The sequence below is a fragment of the Triplophysa rosa genome, linkage group LG2 (genome assembly GCF_024868665.1).
Source record: "Triplophysa rosa linkage group LG2, Trosa_1v2, whole genome shotgun sequence".
Classification (NCBI taxonomy): Eukaryota; Metazoa; Chordata; class Actinopteri; order Cypriniformes; family Nemacheilidae; genus Triplophysa; species Triplophysa rosa.
Genome location: NC_079891.1, coordinates 30,961,108 through 30,978,643, shown reverse-complemented (window position 1 = coordinate 30,978,643; position 17,536 = coordinate 30,961,108). Strand labels below are relative to the sequence as shown.

The 17,536-nt window shown below is 39.8% G+C and overlaps 2 protein-coding genes across 2 annotated transcripts in view; one reads left to right on the top strand and one right to left on the bottom strand.

Moving 5' to 3' along the window:
- znrf3 (zinc and ring finger 3) overlaps positions 1-9,819 on the top strand; it is a 67,908-nt gene extending 58,089 nt beyond the window's left edge. Inside the window, exons 3-8 of the mRNA XM_057359153.1 lie at positions 2,525-2,599; positions 4,348-4,479; positions 4,823-4,930; positions 5,070-5,237; positions 6,479-6,581; positions 6,674-9,819. Of these exons, the coding sequence (XP_057215136.1) occupies positions 2,525-2,599; positions 4,348-4,479; positions 4,823-4,930; positions 5,070-5,237; positions 6,479-6,581; positions 6,674-8,316 (2,229 nt within the window). The 3' untranslated portion in view covers positions 8,317-9,819. The remainder of the gene's footprint in view (positions 1-2,524; positions 2,600-4,347; positions 4,480-4,822; positions 4,931-5,069; positions 5,238-6,478; positions 6,582-6,673) is intronic.
- A 1,367-nt stretch (positions 9,820-11,186) lies between these two features.
- Positions 11,187-17,146, bottom strand: coq5 (coenzyme Q5, methyltransferase). The gene is made up of 7 exons (XM_057359166.1): positions 16,934-17,146; positions 12,911-13,060; positions 12,590-12,811; positions 12,405-12,511; positions 12,207-12,295; positions 12,014-12,125; positions 11,187-11,835 (listed from the first exon to the last, which is right to left on the bottom strand). Exons 1-7 carry the CDS (start codon positions 17,133-17,135, stop codon positions 11,734-11,736), a joined length of 984 nt encoding a protein of 327 aa, XP_057215149.1. The 5' UTR covers positions 17,136-17,146; the 3' UTR covers positions 11,187-11,733.
- Between the last annotated feature and the right edge of the window lie 390 nt (positions 17,147-17,536).

The window sequence follows — 17,536 nt, the reverse complement described above, 5'->3', positions numbered from 1 at the left end:
CTCTCTCTCTCTCTCTCTCTCTCTCTCTCTCTCTCTCTCTCTCTCTCTCTCTCTCTCTCTCACTTTGTTGCTCTCGCTCACCCTCCCTTTCTTTCATTTAACCCAACCCCTTGTTTTCCTCCTAAAGCTCTTTTATCAAGCGCTATTAATAATTAACAAAAAAAAAGTGCCATCTTCAAAAGAGGCGAAACACACTCGAAGTGTTCCAGGCACATCGATGTGGAGCAAACAAGGTGGACTGTTTCCGCATTCCTTTGGATCAGTTAAACGGTAGCTGGAATCTAAACGTTGACAAGACATAAACAGTTATTAACTTCATCTTTCGAAGTATTTCCTCATCCAGCGTGTAATGAGTTATTTTGGATAAAATTTCAGGTCTCATGAATAATATACACCATATCTCGTGGCGTAATAATAAAATATTGCCAAAAGAAATTGGAACATTGCGTCACTTTAACAACGTCTTTTAAGTTTATGTTGCTTTAATTTTTGTGTTTGATGTAAAGGCTTGTGTTCTGCAGAAGACAAGTTTTTATTTATTATTTTTTATAGATTCTATTTCGCTTTATTGTGAATAATAAACACAGTAGAGGAATGTTGGAGAAAGCGTGTGAGATAGGGACACAATGTGGGACAGATTTATTAGGCCACAACAGTGCCAGTGAAATGAGCTTTTCTTGTGGGATTGTAATGAACTGTCAGAGGTGGAAATGACCGAGTTGGTATAAACGCACATGAAACTCATTGTGTCTCTGAAATGCTTTGAACATTTGGACAGAATGTGGGCTGATGATCTAATGGGTGAAAACAATGTGACTTACGAGAATACGCAGTATGTTCGGAATAGCATTTTGCACAGTCCTTGCAGAAACAGATGTTGCTCTATTGCTGCGATGCGTTGCAATTCTCCATGCATGTTGAAGTCCAAATGTATGATATCACAACTATTAGACCTGTGATTGCTTCCCATGGGTCTTCATTGTAACCAACTTTGCTTCCTTTTTCAAATATTGATGTCAGAAAAAGAGTGTGGGTTTAAAAACATGCACAATTTTCCTCTTAGTTTGAGCTTTGGTATTTTTTAAATTGATTTATTTACCAGGTGCTTTTATTCTGCATTATCTCTTACTTGCGATCTCACATCAGAACAAAACTTAAAACTGTTTGACTTTGCAAAACATCAAAGATATTGTGATGAATGTCTTTCCATAAGAAACGGCATAGACATAAGGGCTGTCAACCGATTAATCACATCCAGAACAAAAATTTGTGTTTACATAATATATGTCTGTGTATTGTGCATATTCATTTTGTATTTATAAACGCATACACATACATGCATATATTTTAGAAAAATATTAAAATTAATGTACATGTATATGTAATTTCAATTATTGGTAAATATAAACAAATACATCACAATATATAACCATGTATGTGTATGTTTTTGTGTTTATACATGCAAAATTAATTTAAACGGTACACAGACATATATTATGCAAACGCAAACTTTTATTCTGGATGCGAATAATCGTGATAAACCACATTCATTTTAATTTGTCTTTTGCTGAAGAAAACCATACCGTATTGGAATGGCATGAGTTTGAAAGAATTTTTTTTAAAATATATTATAATCATGCTAAATGATATTTAATATAGTATGAGTTATAATGAAAATATGGTTGGACATGACAATAAATGGAAACACTGAAATAATCATGTTTATATTTATACTAAATTCAACTTAAATTCTGAACTAAATCATCTTAATACATTAAAAGTGCATTATTTTTTGTACAGTCACTGTCATGCATTAGCACACATGCGGTGTGTAGAGAAGCCTTGTATCTCATTACCCAGAATGCTTTGTGCTTGGAGTGGTGCCATCCCTTTGCTACACTGATAACAGATATAGAACAGGGCGTTGTGGCTTTGATCTTTTTATTTTCCTTGTTACTGTTGGTCTTATGCATGAGCGGTGTTGGAATTGGAACGTACCCACTCGTCGCAGTGTAAACAAAATGCGATTCTGACTTACATTATGTCGAGCATTTAGGAAACAAACAAACAAAGCAACAAACATCAGAACGGTGGTTTCAGCACGAGAAAATGTGATCAGAGCTTTGAACTGTATGTACTACCTCTTGAACTATCACAAAGTATCTTAACAGTTGTTTCTCTGCACGCATGCACCAGTCCAGCTAAAGTCATAGAGCGACCTCTGTTGGTTGGGAGTGAGACTGCGAGTTCTGAAATAGGACGTGTGGACTGGAAATATTTACTTAGGCCTCAAGGAAGGAGCGGGCTGCCTTTAAAAACAGGCTGCTTTCATATAAATATGGAGCTTTTCATTTAAAAAATGCTTTTATGTGGAACATAATGTCGCTCCCTGCTGATCTGTCCACGTCTAGGGTCTGCGGTCTCATGGTTTCTTGTTTTCTGATTTGTTGTCTTCTCCCATAACTGCTGCCATTTGAACCTTCGAGCGTTGCTAAATTAGTTTGTCCTGTTTGTTGTTTTGCAGGCCAAGAGAGCTGTTCAGAGAGGAGCCACAGCTGTCATCTTTGACGTCTCTGAGAATCCAGATGCCATCGATCAGGTGAGTGATGGCTTTCAGTAACATCTGTTATAAATAATTCACTTTGAATAAAACCGTATGCCGAATGCATAAATGAAATGATGTATGTTCTATGTTATGCATGTTGTATGATGTATATTTAAAGGTTACAACTTTTATAACTTTTTTACTTTTCTTTACCTGAGAAAACGCAAATCTCATTTGCTAATTTTTACGTTGAAGTCTCATTCATTCATGTTATTCTCATTTGCTTAATTTGCCACCACGTCGCAGCGTCTATTCTCACCACTGTCTCTGGATAAGAGTGGTCTTTGGAAGTCTTTGTCTTTGCTTTTGAGATAGCTAGGGTCTTTTTTTTCTTCCGCTCCCCTCCCTTATACTGTGGTATTTTTCTCATGCTCGCCAGGCCCAGACTTGCTGCTCTTTTTCCTTTCGCTCGTTCAGTTGTAAACGTTGTAGAGATGAGATAAAAGAGCTTCTGTACGACCACATGAAAGGAATCGTCGCTGTGCATTCCAGAGCCTGCGCCTCTGTCCAGACTCATTCTGCCGCACAGATTACAGTTTAAAGCCTCCGGGCTTTTGGGGAGGACGAGGAGAGTTTGGTAATCGCGGGGCAGATTTTTTTTTTATGCGAAAGGCTCTTGCCTTCATCCTAGCCTTGTTCCTTACCTTAGATCTTCACCTAGTTCTCTCTGTATTTAATTTGTAATTTGTATTATCTTTTTGCAAAAGATTACGCCAGGACATCAGCAAATACCTCACTATGCGTGGCTTCTGTGCCATTACATTTGAAAGCGAGTTCCATTTTTGCCTTGGGGATGAAAGAGTGTCAAATGTTTATTTGCCTTTTTACATTTTAAACATGAAAACCATGTATCGCAAATGAGCAATTTAAAAATAACGTTCTCTGTATAAAGACATGCAAAATCGTGACACGTTTGTATTACTTTGATGTGTTGAAAAAACGCAAAACCCAGCTGAAACGGAAGGCTTTCGTGAATAAAAACCCAATAGACCAGAAAAATAAGAGTGGGAAAATAAGACTCTTTCAGCTTCCCATATTTCACATGGGAGACATGACGACAGAGGGAGAAATAGAGGCTTGAATATCCCTGGTATTTCCCTCAGGTTTTTTAAATTACAGACTGAAGCTGCAGTCTGAGGAGCTACGGGTCTAAATCCAGCGTCCACATTCGTAACATGCAATTGGTTTACTACTACTTTCCCCCTCAATACAGAAAAAACCCGACCGCAGTTTCCATGTCTGGATTCTATAGGTTGCTCTTTCACATGGGTGTATGTTGTCGTGGAGACTTTTTCCCTAGCAACAGGGTCCACGTTGATCTGGCGGAGTGACTAATGATCGGAAAGGTTATTTATTTCATTAGTTGCATGTATTTTTCTGTATGCCTGTCGACTGCCCTGCTATTCAGTGTAATGGGATTAAAGGTCCAGTGTATGAAATTTAGCGGCATCTAGCGGTGAGATTGCAAATTGCAACTAACAGCTCACTCCACCCCTCCCTTTCGAAGCACTACGGTGGCTCTCACACGACTAAGATGTTGTCACGTTTTCGCTTCTTTGCCGATAACGTATTTACGAAACACTTCTGTAGAGCAGTTTGTCCATTTAGAAATGCTGAGGAAACAACATGGCAAGTTCCATGCAAGGGGACCCGCGGTGTATGTAGATAGAAATAGTTCATTAAACAAGGTAATAAAAACATAACGCTTAGCATTTTGTTTTAACGTCTGTCCTTTCCTCCAGCTTAACCAGGTTTCAGAGGACCCTCTTAAGAGGCCGGTGGTCTATGTCAAAGGACCTGATGCAGTTAAACTGATGAATATCGTCAACAAGCAGAAAGTTGCACGAGCCAGAATTCAACATCGGCCGCCGAGGGTGAGTTTATCAACGAGGGCTTACTTGCATTAAAACAGACACAAACAAATGTTTAAGAAATGCAAAATACAATTCAATGTTGCTGTCCTCCAATCATTGGATATGAACTTTTATTTTAACTTTCATACCTGCATAGACAAAAGCATATCGACAAAAGTTTTGCTTTAGATTTTGCATGTCATCCATTTGTGAGCATTACTGTTGCTGTGCTTTAATACAATGCATTAATAAATGATAGGGAATGTATGTGCGTCTTTGGCTATTCAGATTATTGATTTTTCCTGCATACACTTGATCTCTGAATTCTACCTTGCCTCTGTTTTCATTCTCGCGTGTTGTGCAGCCTACAGAGTACTTTGACATGGGAATCTTCTTGGCGTTCTTCGTGGTGGTCTCACTGGTCTGCCTCATTCTTCTCATCAAGATAAAACTCAAGCAAAGACGCAGTCAGGTGAGGCCATACATCTTAAAAACACTGACACATGTATTGCTTTATATCGCAATTTGAGGAAGATAATTTATCACACGCTTTCCTGACTTGTCCTTTTTCTCTATCCATTTTCCATCCATGATCCGTTTCTCCACTTCAGAGTTCCATGAACCGCATGGCCATCCAGGCTCTGGAGAAGATGGAAACACGCAAGTTCAAGGCTAAGGTCAAAGGTCAGCGTGAGACCAGCTGTGGAGCATCAGACTCGCTGAGCAGTAGTTCCACGTCAGACTGTGCCATCTGCCTCGAGAAATATATAGACGGCGAGGTAATCATTTTTAGAAAATGCCAAAGCTTTGGAGGTTACATTTTCTGATTTCAGAAAAGTACTTTTCGTTTCCAAAGCAGTTATCTTTACCCAGACGTTAACTGCTTCTAACTATTCTATAAATAATGTTTAACCTAATATTTGTTTGGCTTCTCTTCAGTCTATTCCAAAACTAAATAACAGACAAACCACTACTGTCAATGGAAATTAAGTCTTGGTTTGTAGCTTATTCATTTTGGCCGATTGATTATGTGGTAGTAGACTCTTGACCGAACTTATTTGGTTTCTTAAACTCAAGAATGGCAAAATCCATTTCTTGGCCAGACTTTTCTCTCAAAGTATTTAAAGATGAACGCTGGTTTCGGCGACTGCCGTTTTTTATCCGCCTCTGTGTGTCATGCTAAAAAAAGGGCACACAAAGAAATCAAGGCGTCTGGGAAGCTCACAGGAAGTGGAGATATAAAAGACTCAATGGCATCAAAGGCTTTTTCTGTGATGAAGAAAAGCAACAAAAGCAGGGCGGAAGGAGGGTGGGGGGTGAGTCATGCTTTGGGACCAAGAATGACTTTTGGTGGGTGAGATCCGTTAACTTGAGCATTCCGAGTCAGGGAATGGTTTGAGAATGTTACTTGTTTTGGAATTCTGTCTGTCTCACAGGTCAAACTGATGAAAGCAAATTGTTTTTTATTTGTTCCTGGTCAATAATCTATAGTAAAAACTTCAGTCTTTAAAATGGTGCAGTTATTTCCATGTATGCTTGTTTTTACCACCCTAAGAACTGGTGGGCTACAGCTATGGCGCCATCTAGTTTACATGCATGCTTAAAGATTACATGCTTAAAGGGATACTTTCCCCAAATCTGTCAAAATTTTCTCAGCCTTATGTTTTCTGTGCGACGCAAACAATATTTAGATATTTTATATGCAATAGAAGAGGATCCAAACTGTAAAGTTTCAAAGAGAATATTGTAAACTTTTCAAGAAAGAGAAAGAACATTTATGTTCTGTAAAAAAAGTCATGCAATGTCGCACAAATGAGTAAATGATCAATCTGTCACTTGAATGAGTAACTGATGGCTAGGTGAATGGTTACTTTTATGTTAAAAATTAAGTTTTTCCAAGTATCCAATTCAAGCATCTGCAAATAATATGATGCTGCATAATGTCCCTGCTGCATGGAAGGCCCTTAGAAATCTTGAGATTGGTTTGTTGACCTTCCATCCTTCTGTTTCACTTACACAGGAGTTGAGGGTGATCCCCTGTGCACACCGCTTCCATAAGAAATGTGTGGACCCTTGGCTTCTGCAGAATCACACCTGCCCACACTGCAGACACAACATCATTGGTGAGTATCCGAAGCCAAGAGATAAAATGTTTGAGTTGTTTTGTATCCAAAGCTTCGTTCACTTCTAATCTGTGTTTTGGCTTCCTCCCCAGAACAAAAAAAGGGAAATCCAGGTGCTATTTGTCTCGATCCGGGAAACCCAGTGCACAGCCGTCAGCAGCGAGTCATCCTCCCCGTTCATTACCCAGGAAGGGTGCACAGAGCCGGACAGGTGACTGCCTACCCCACACGGACCACTATGGATCCCCACGGCAACCCCATCACTATTTTAACAGTGGACCAGCACCCTGAGCAGAGCCTTTATCCTTCCCAATCCTCCTTCATCCGAGGTTACCCCGCCCTCCACCTGGACCACAGTCTAAACCCTCACCACTGCGGTCTGGAGCATCGCGCCCCTGCTTACCCACAAACTTTTAAGAGGCCCAAATTTCAAGGGCGTAACTTTTCTCGTGCCGCCTGCTTTTCGCAGTACGAGACGATGTACCAGCACTATTACTTTCAGGGCTTGACCTTTCCTCAGCCTGAGGTTCAGCCTACTAACGGACTGCACAAAGGTCACACCCGACCCTTCCAACCCGGACTCTTGTATCCTACCGTGGTGCACATGGGACCTGCTTCCTCTTCCCGCCTGGGGGACTCGGGAAGCACCTCGGGACTCAGTTGTTACCACGGGCACCGCTCCGTGTGCAGCGGTTACCTCGCGGATTGTCCTGGAAGTGACAGCAGCAGTAGCTCGGGTCAGTGCCACTGCTCCTCCAGCGACTCCATGTTGGATTGCACGGAGGTCAGCAACCAGGGCGTGTACGGAAGCTGTTCGACGTTCCGGAGCTCACTGAGCAGCGATTACGACCCGTACGTGTACCGCAGTAAGAGTCCTTGCCGGGGCTCGACCGGAGAGGCGGGGGCGGTGTTTTCGGCCGCTCCTGCAACAGAAGACTCGCCGGCCCTGGTATCAGGGATGACGGACTGTCTACAGCCTCCTGTCGGAGCGCTTTACGGTTCCGGGGACCAGCTATCCAACTGCAGCCTGGAGCCCAGCTGTAGTGGCCACTCTTCAGCGGAAACCAGGGAACTAACTAGCACTACCTCAGCTGGGCCCTCGGAGAGCGCTGCGGCAGCGAAGCATTGCGGGGAGCAAGGTGTCGCTTGCAGCTGCTGCTTTGAGGTACCTAAAATAAACTTGGAAAGTAAAGCACAGGACGGGGAAGGACATTGCAGGTGGGGCGCAGAGTCTCAAACTCTCTCGCTCGGTTCTCCGCAGAACTTTTATAGCGTTAGCACCGAGCAGCTGCCTTCTCCAGATCATGTCGGTTACGAAGGACTGCCATGCTGCTTCTACACGGAAATGACTGTACACCGTGGAAGCGCTAATCATTACGCTGAAGACTGTTCGGTTAATGTACAGTACGGCCAGACAGACAGCGATGGCTGCATGGGACAGGGCTGCTGCGAACTCGCGCAGCGGATACCCATAATTCCTGAGGATACAGACTGTGAATTAGGCTTGAGTCCAGAATCGCAAACAAGTCTTCTCCCTCCTAGACTTACCTTGGAGAGGGAGGAGAGGACTTCTGAAGAGACTTGTGATTTATTTTACACCCCAGGACAATGTAGAGGACAAATTTACCAGCAGCCAGAAGATGTAGAGACCAGAGCATTGTTTTCCCCACAGTGCAATGGCATTCCTGACACACAAGGGGGCGTTAAATCATCTTTTGACGGGTCAGGGCTCTGATAGCAAGCCTTGAAGCACCGCACAGGCTCTTGAAACTCAAATATAATGGTTGTGTTGTCAAAACTCTGGAGTGTACTTAAAAGCAAGAGTTTGAAATTTAGATTTTACAATTGTGTTTTTTTAGAGTGCTCATCTTGTTCATTCCTGTGGCCTTCAGAATCTGTAATGAATACGACAGTTTAAGAAGTATCAAAAGGTGAAAGTACAAAGCTACATTTCTTATTATTTTCTGTCACGTGCTACACAGCATCAGAAATGTGAGTCAGAGGGGGCGGAGCTTCTCTCCTGATTGGACTAGGACCAGGGAAACGTTTACAAATGTAAATGTAAACTTTTTATGCGAATTTAGATTCATGATTTGAATGCTCTTTTTAAACGTTTTAAAATTGCATGCATGTGAGCAGTATGAAATCAACTAAAGTTTTCATTTAGGGAAATAAAACCAAAATTAAACATTTCAAGATCACGTGGAGGGAGCGGGCGACAGGTGCCGAGGTCATTTATTGAACGCTTAACTAGGTTAAAACTTAACCTCCCTCTCTCTGTGTTTTTCTCAGGGCCTTTTTTCTCTCTAGTGCAGAAACAGACCAAGACAGAAAGCTTTTTTTAATCCAAATAGTTGTTATTAGTGGAGACTACTGAGCTGTATGTACTTCACACCAAAATCTAGTTGGTCTCCAGGGTTCACTGGTAGATTTAGACCCGGACTACTCGAGTGTTAAAGGTACAGGACTTCTAGTATTTGACCCCTGCTAAGTTCATATATTAGTAGTTTTTTATATGATATGTATACAAGCTATCAGTTTGTCACAAAGACGCCAAAGTATAATGACTTCAAGAGATTGGAATGCAGTGGTATATATATATATATATATATATATATATATATAAAGGGTAGAAATATACATAATAATGTACTTGCACCTATGCTTTTACAGATATACACCATCATATCATCATGCCTTTCTGTTTATACAGAGTATTTTATACTGTTTCTATGAAATGTACCCATACAGCTTACATAGGCGGTCGTTTTAAAGTAACTTTATTTATACATAGACTAAAACAGTGCCGTAACATGAGAATCTACTCTTGCCTTGCATAGAGATATGTACTGCAAATATAGCATTTTTTTCTGGGTACTCAAGTCACTATTTAATATTTCGTATTTGTTTGTAGCACTTAAGATTGTATAAAAGAAATGTGTACAAAATTAATATTTTTTATTTTTTTTAAAAGATATAATTATTTTCTCCATTTTCATTTTACAGATGTTAAAGGTTAGAGCTTGATCTGTGTATATTTCTGTATCTGTATAGCAGCACATATCATAAATGGAAATATGTTCTCTGAATATTTATTGACTAATATATTTATCTTTAAGCCATGTCTTATGTTCAGAGTGTCTGTGAGTTTTTTTTCTTTTTCGTTTTTGAGATCACTAATAAGAGAATTTGTAAATACATGGTAATTGCACACAAGACGATTAAATATTCTCTGACCAAAAACTGATTTCAAAATTTTAGTACAGTTTTGTAACAAAGTGTACAAAGAGCTTACAAATATATGGTTTTATTAAAGTAAACGCACACACTTGAGTGTTTCATTTTCCCAAATCCATAACAGCTGTTTTCATGTGAAGCGGAATTGTCATTATCATAAACATGCAAGGCAAGTTAACATTACATACAGTACACAAAGATAATTGGAAGTGCTTTACAGAGAAAAGTAAAAAAAAGAATAAAAACGGATTAAGATGCATACATAAAAATAACAGTTAAAGCTTAAATGCTTCAGAAAGATGTTATTGACATGAAAATAAAATTACGTGGTAAGGCCGCATAGTTCACACGCCGATAATTGAAAGTGCTTTACAAAAAAAATCAAGATAAAAATATTTATTTTTGAGCAACAGGTAAGGTCACGGATACTTCTGTAGAAAATCACAGTTCTGGGTTAAGAAATCATCAAGAAGCTGGATACAGTACAGTATCTGAAGACATTGACTACTGTTATAAAAAATGTCATTATAAACTTGAATGCGTTGTGCTGGTGTTCTTTCATACTGACATAGGAATTCAGTGCCAATTATACCTTACAACATGGTGGGTAAACATACAGATTTTTAGCTGAAACGCTTCAGATTCTGCAGGGTGGATTTAAGCATTAAGAGCAACAATATATTCAATGGGAGTAATTCTGTGTGTGACCTATGAGTATTTACACTGGTTTTCATGGGAGTGTTAACTTCAGAAAAGTTGTGGGCATATCTCTCTAAAGGCAACAGATGGACAGATGTATACTTGGATGAAAGGTTTTTGTGGATTTTGAGGCTTTTGAACAAAATATGTTTTACATGTGCTGTGACACACGTATTGTTCTAAGGAATTATGCTTTATCTGATTGAAATGATGAAAATATATTAAAGAAATACACAACAGAGCCACGGACATGAGATATACCTGCGTTTATAGAATTACTTATTTTTGGAAAATTGACTTACAATATTGCCTTTGCAAAAACATCACCGCATTTCATGACTCTGTACCTTTGTTAACATTATCAGCAGATAATGGCATATATATATATATATATCAGTGCAAGTTGTTTTAGAACAAGCCACTTCTAACATTTAAGTTAGTCTGGGACTAGACTTAAGACCTGTCCAGGAATCCACCCTAAGGCAACCAAACATTGCAAAGGTAAGCAAATCACTTCACACACACTACAAGTGTTTATTTTTTCCATTTTTCATTCACTTTGTGAAAACTTGTTTGATTGTGTTGTCCTACAAAGTTGACCATTTTGCAGAGTTTTCGTATTAATATATTACTTTATTTTGTATGCCACTTGTGGCTGTAGTTTGTCCAGAGAACGGTACATGGAAAGATGTTTATTGTTCAGAAGTATACGCCATTGTTAACATTTTGGTAAACACTTCCATGCTGGTTTATTACAAAAGTCCACAGTATGTCTACATGAAAACATACAATATGAGGATATAACAGTGTAGGAAATCCAAAGACTTCTTTGGGATAAATTGGGAACCGACGGGTCAGTGTAGATTCACTTTTCATTATCAGCATGAAACAGGCTGAATTTGTCAATCCCATTACAGCATATTAAATCAATGTGTGCTGCTTCAGTACCACGAATCAAACACACCCTCCACCTTCTTCTGCTGTCCAACAAATTAAGCTGTTATTGCGCAACACGTCCTTAATCAAACCCACAACACTTTAAGGAACAAGTCGATGGTTTTCTTTTTCACATCACTCCATACAGGCACAGAACAAACACATGAAACCGGATTGTACACTGTCCCACACAGTTTCATCAGATGCTCTGTTTTGAAATGTAGAAAAACATTAGTCTCTTGTCAGAGTTTATTTAAAGGCAACTGTGCTGACGTGACACTCAGAGCTTGAACCCTGAATGAATAGAAACAATTCCTCCTGTCAAGTTGAAGTACTGGACACAAAAGAAGCCAGCATCCTCGATCATTTCCTTGAATGTTTCCTATGGAAGACATTTTTTTTGTTACAATCTCACGGTACAGTCACAATTATTTCAAGAACATCAAGATATTTTAGACAAAAGGTACATATATCAACTTTTTATTCCGGCCTACAATGACAATTGCATGGGATTTCTGAATTGTCTGTGCAGGGTGTTTGGAGTGTGCCTGCCATGTTACCTGGTCTGGAAATTTCCGGATGCTTTCCACCAGATACTGATATGATTTCCAGTCTCCTGCGATCACTTCCCCCAACACAGGGATCATCTGAAAACTATATGCATCATACAGCCTGCAAAAAAACGGTCAACATATTTTTTAACACATTTAATAAAAACAGTTTGTAAAAAAATAAATGAAGTATAAACACAACCTGGCAAGCACAGGGTTAGACACTTTGCTGAATTCAAGACACAAGAACCGTCCGCCTGGTTTAAGGACGCGCACAGCTTCCTGCAACACCTACAAACACCCATCATGTTTACAACAAGCCTACATAAATCATCAAAATCTTAAAGCCACAAAAATATGCCATGCTCATAGATGATGTAATGTGATGTAGGGCATTTACTTGCTCTATGTGAGTGACGTTTCTGATGCCAAATGCAATAGTGTATATGTCAAACTGGTCATCATCGAACGGGAGTTCTTCTGCGTCACCCACGACCCACGAAAGACCTGCAAACAGTTTATGGCAAGCCCTGTGAATTTGGTGTCAACAGTAAAGATGGGTTTTTTAGTTTAAGATGACCGTACCTGTGCTGATTCCTGCTTTCTCTGCCCTCTGTTTACCAACTTTAAGCATTTCTTTGTTGATGTCGCACACGACCGCCCGGGAAGGTGGAAGACCTGTCTGGTTTGTTGCATAGTGATCAGCGAGGTCTCTCCACGATGGCGTTTGACTGGACCGTGCTTTCTGACGCTGTTGCCGTTCATGCATTGATCTTGTGTATTCCAGGAAGCGGAAAGAGATGTCACCTGAAGCACAATACAGATTTTGAGAAGCAAAAGCACAAAATAAGTATGTTTCGTTATGAAGAAATCTGTGTGAAGAGCCCAAACAAAGTTGTGATTTACCAGTGCCACCAGCTGTGTCCAGTAGACGCAGTCCAGGTTGAGGGTTCATGACGTGCAACAGCGAGTCTTTCCAGAGGCGGTGTATTCCTAAACTCATGGCATCATTCATTACATCATACTTTCCCGCCACACTTTCAAACACCTTATAGACTGACAACAGGGGGAATAAAAAAAGAGATGGAAATGTCATGACTAGGGCTGTTTCCTTTTTAGAAAAACGTAAGTATTTATTGCTGAAATTGCATACACTAATATCTGTGAAAACTAAACCAGTACATTCCATTGCCATATTAAATTCAAAATGCAATATAGGCCTAATACAAATGTATAAATAAGAAACATTAATAAAAATAGAAAGAATAATTTCAAAGGTAAACAACTAACTTCAGCTTAGGTATGATGCATTTAGTTTATCTAAATTAGTTTTAGTTTATTTTTTTTACTATTAAATAGTAATATATTTGTCCACATAAAAATACCGAGTCAATCGGACTTTTATTTTGGCAGGTCGTCGGAAGACGCTTATTTTTTAGTGTGTTAGCTTCACTCAGTAAAATGTTCTGAAATAAACTCTCAGAGCAACTCTGGAGATGAAGCTCATGTGTTTATGTCCTCATAAAGTGCAGTTCATTCACTCAGACACGCAGAACAGACAGATGACGTGTAAATAACATGATTCGGCATCAACTAACGTTAGTCCGAATCTAGTTTTATGGACTCAATGCAGCCGGAAAACAAGTTTTAGTCTATTTTGCGAGTGAAACTAAGTAAAATAGCAGTTCACCATGTCAATAAGCTCTCACTTATTTATCAGCATGAGAAATACGTGTGAGCGTGTGAACAGACTAAAAAGCGTGTGTCTCGGTGAATGCGTGAGACTTGAGAGCCCTGTAACATGAATGGAGTTTAGCGGGATGTGCGTCGCTAATAATGGTCCGTGGGGAAACGCAGTGCTCCGTGTGTACTGTAGTTCGGGTCGGCAACCTAAGGCACGCGTGCCACTATTGGCACGCCGAGGGAAAATCAATGGCACGCCAAGCACATTTAGATAAATTATGTATTTAATACAAAACTAGTGTTTGTGAAGTTTAAAAAAATATTGAACGCCTGGTCGTATTCGCATGACAAATTGCCCGTTAATCTGTAATCGTAATCAACATCTTTTACATAAAGTTGTCTGTGCTTTAGAGGTCACGTGTCATCGATTGTGTAGTTTGCGCTCACTGTGGTGCTGGACTTCAGACGAGGGTCACAAATGGCTACTACGCAAAAGAAGGCAAAAACTGACGCTCGGTCATTTCAGCCCTCTTGGAGAGAAGAATTCGGTTTTGTTTTTCAAAAAGATCGTGCCGTATGCACTTTATGTTTAGAAAATGTTGTGTGCCGTACTTCCAGCGTTAAGCGCCATTTTGAAACAAAACACGAAAAATCCTTCAAAGATCAGGCAGATAAGGCAGAGTCCATCAGACGCGCTGTCTCCAGTTATGAGAAACAAACCGGCAGTCTTCGTGTTTTTACTAGATTGAAAAATAATGCTTCTGAAGCAAGTTACCGACTTGCTCATTGCATTGCGAAACACGGAAAGCCATTCACTGACGGGGAGTACATTAAGGATGCTTTCCTCTCTAGCGCAGAGGTCTTGTTTGATGGGTTACCTAACAAAGAGACTATTATATCGAGAATCAAAGATATTCCCATGTCAGCCAGAACTGTTCAGAGACGCATAGAAGAAATGGCAGAAAGTGTCAATGAGCAGCAAACAGCTGGGCTGAAGGATGCAATGGTGTTTAGTGTTGCGCTGGATGAGAGTGTGGACATAAATGACATACCACGTTTGGCAATCATGGCAAAATATTGTGATTCGAATGTAAGAGAGGAACTCTGTTGCCTAAAATCAATGACTGACACAACAAAAGGGGAAGACATTGCCAAGGCATTTTTTGAGCACTTTGAGGAGCGAGGGGTTGACATCGGAAGAATTTTTGCAATTACAACAGATGGAGCCCCTGCCATGGTTGGCAAACAGAAAGGAGCTGTCAAATTAATTGAGGAAAAAGTGGGTCACCCCATTATGAAATTACACTGCATAATACACCAAGAGAACCTGTGTGCAAAAATGTCAAATTCAGATCTTAATAGCGTTATGGCTACGGTTGTAAAGATCGTTAATTTCATAGTTAAGCGATCTTCCCTCACACACCGACAGTTCCAGTCCCTTCTCGAGGAAATGGACTGCACGTACAAAGATATCCCTCTCCACTCGGCGGTTAGATGGTTAAGCTGTGGTAAAGTTCTGGAGAGATTTGTTGGCTGCTTTGACAGTATTAAAGCCTTCCTAGCTGAAAAAGACCAAGTCTACACTGAACTCGAAGATGAGACGTGGGTTTTGAAAGTCATGTTTCTCACTGATATCACAGGCCACTTGAACGAGCTAAATCTCCGACTCCAAGGTGCAGAACACACCATTTTGAACATGTTCGAAACATGGGCTGCGTTTATTGACAAGCTGGCAGTTTTCTCAAGGGATATCGCTACCTCCACATTCCGATATTTCAAACATGTACGGGAGCTGTCCGCGCAGTGCAGCGTTAACACGAGTGAGATATCCAAATACATGTCCGAACTCGAATTGGAGTTCACAACACGTTTTGGGGACTTTCGGAAATATGGACCAATGTTCCCTTTTTTGATTAAGCCTGCGAGCTTCGATGGACACGAATTCGATGCATCTCTGATAGAGTGGATGGATACACAGGACATGGAAATGCAGCTAATTGAGCTCAAGAGTTCAGCACTCTGGGTGACAAAATTTGCAGAACTCCGCAAGGAGTTGGAAACCACAGCAGTGAACAATCAGGGATCTTGCATTTTTACATGCTGGGCATCATTGCCAGAAAAATTCTGCTGTCTCAAAAGAGTTGCTTTGGGTTTGCTGACGGTTTTCGGATCGACATACCTCTGCGAGCAAATATTTTCACACATGAACAATGTGCTTTGTCCCTCTCGCAATCGCTTGACTGTTGATCATTCCGAAGCATGCGTGAAACTTAAGGTGACGCACTACGCTCCCAAGATAACAGAGCTCAGCAAAGGAAAACAGGACCAGGGCTCACACTAACTGGTATTTATAAGTACTGTACATCTGTTTAATCTTGCATTAGCCTACACTGGGCCATGCTGGTATTCCTTGGCTTAACACTGAAAAGCAGCATTAAAACGTGATTCCAGTACTATTTGTTTTCCAAACTCTTGCTGCTCTGCTTTTTGTTCTATAAAAATGTTTTATATACATATGTAACAGTTTCAGTTATTAAAGAAATATGTGCAAATACGTGTTTTTAAAAATAAAGAAGGTAACTATAACACATGTGAAAAAGCAGCATTAGAACTGGATTCCAATACTATTTGTGTTTTATACTCTTGCTGTCTTACTTTCAAAGGAGCAAAATGTTTTGTATAAACAGTTTCAATTTTTAAAGAAATCTGTGCAATTTTGTTTTATTGAAAAATAAAGATGATAGTCTATTCAAAATGTTTCTTTTTCTGTTTTGTGTTTTATAGCCATATAGTATAAGTATACGAATAGTGTCAATCTAAAAAATAATAATATTGTGGTACAATTACATGTAATACTAAACGTTGATGTTAAAATGGCACAGTGGTTGCCATGAAAAAAATAAACGGCACAGCACTTCAAAAAGGTTGCCGACCCCTGCTGTAGTTAAATGGATTAAACGAGGCTTCGAGGCAACAAAAATTGCCTCGATGATTTTTTTGTATTCGAGTTACTCGAGGAATCGTTTCAGCCCTAGTCACGACTTACCTAAAATGCTTTCATAAATTAAGATTAAGGACACTTGTGCAATTATGCAAACTCAGCAGCTCAAATTTTATACATAGGAACGATCACCAAAATGCACAAAATGATCCAACTAGTCTTCATTAAAACAATTTTCATTTCTGTGTTCTTGATCTTGACCATACTGTAAGAACGGCGACATAAACGAATGTATTTGAACTCACCTCTCTCTGCTTTCTCCTCCTCGGGCACAGTTTCGAAACCAAAGTGCGTGCTTTTCCCTTCTGTTCCATCGCTGTAGCCGCGACATACTGTGACCCAAGCGGGACAACATGAATGTTTGACTCGACTCCTTGAAACATGCTGAATATTTCGCGTAGAATCACAGAAAGTTCTAAGGGCAAGTGTCCTAATGGAGGCCGCCATGTTGCGCTCGAGTTCAGTTACGGAAGCACCCGCGTCATAAACTCGCGACGAGTTGTAGTTCTTTTGCAACAAAGTTAACTTTTGAAGAATTGTATTATTAAGCTTTTATTGCCAAATATACTTACGCACAAACAATTGTTTTGGTTACAGAAGCGTCCAGAGCACAGAAAACATGTACAGTAAGAGATAAAAATAAAAAAAACTATATTAGGCAAAAAACCTTGCCCAATTGGCAACATGTATGTATAAGTACACATAAAATATGAAAAACTGTGTTAAATAAATGAAAATATATTGTACATAGTGTTATGTTGTATTCGGTTAACCACCGTTTATAGCAAATGCTGCCACCTGTGCAGTTTTAATGTCACAGTATATAACGAGGGGTGAGAACCAGAGGG

Bases quoted from the DNA above. Each gene is read 5' to 3' on its own strand.
- coq5 (XM_057359166.1), bottom strand. From the start codon at position 17,135: ATGGCGGCCTCCATTAGGACACTTGCCCTTAGAACTTTCTGTGATTCT. The intron at 12,512-12,589 runs GTACGGTCATCT...AACTGTTTGCAG, and splicing joins GAAAGCAGGAATCAGCACAG to GTCTTTCGTGGGTCGTGGGT. The intron at 12,296-12,404 runs GTAAATGCCCTA...GGGTGTTTGTAG, and splicing joins ACGTCACTCACATAGAGCAA to GTGTTGCAGGAAGCTGTGCG.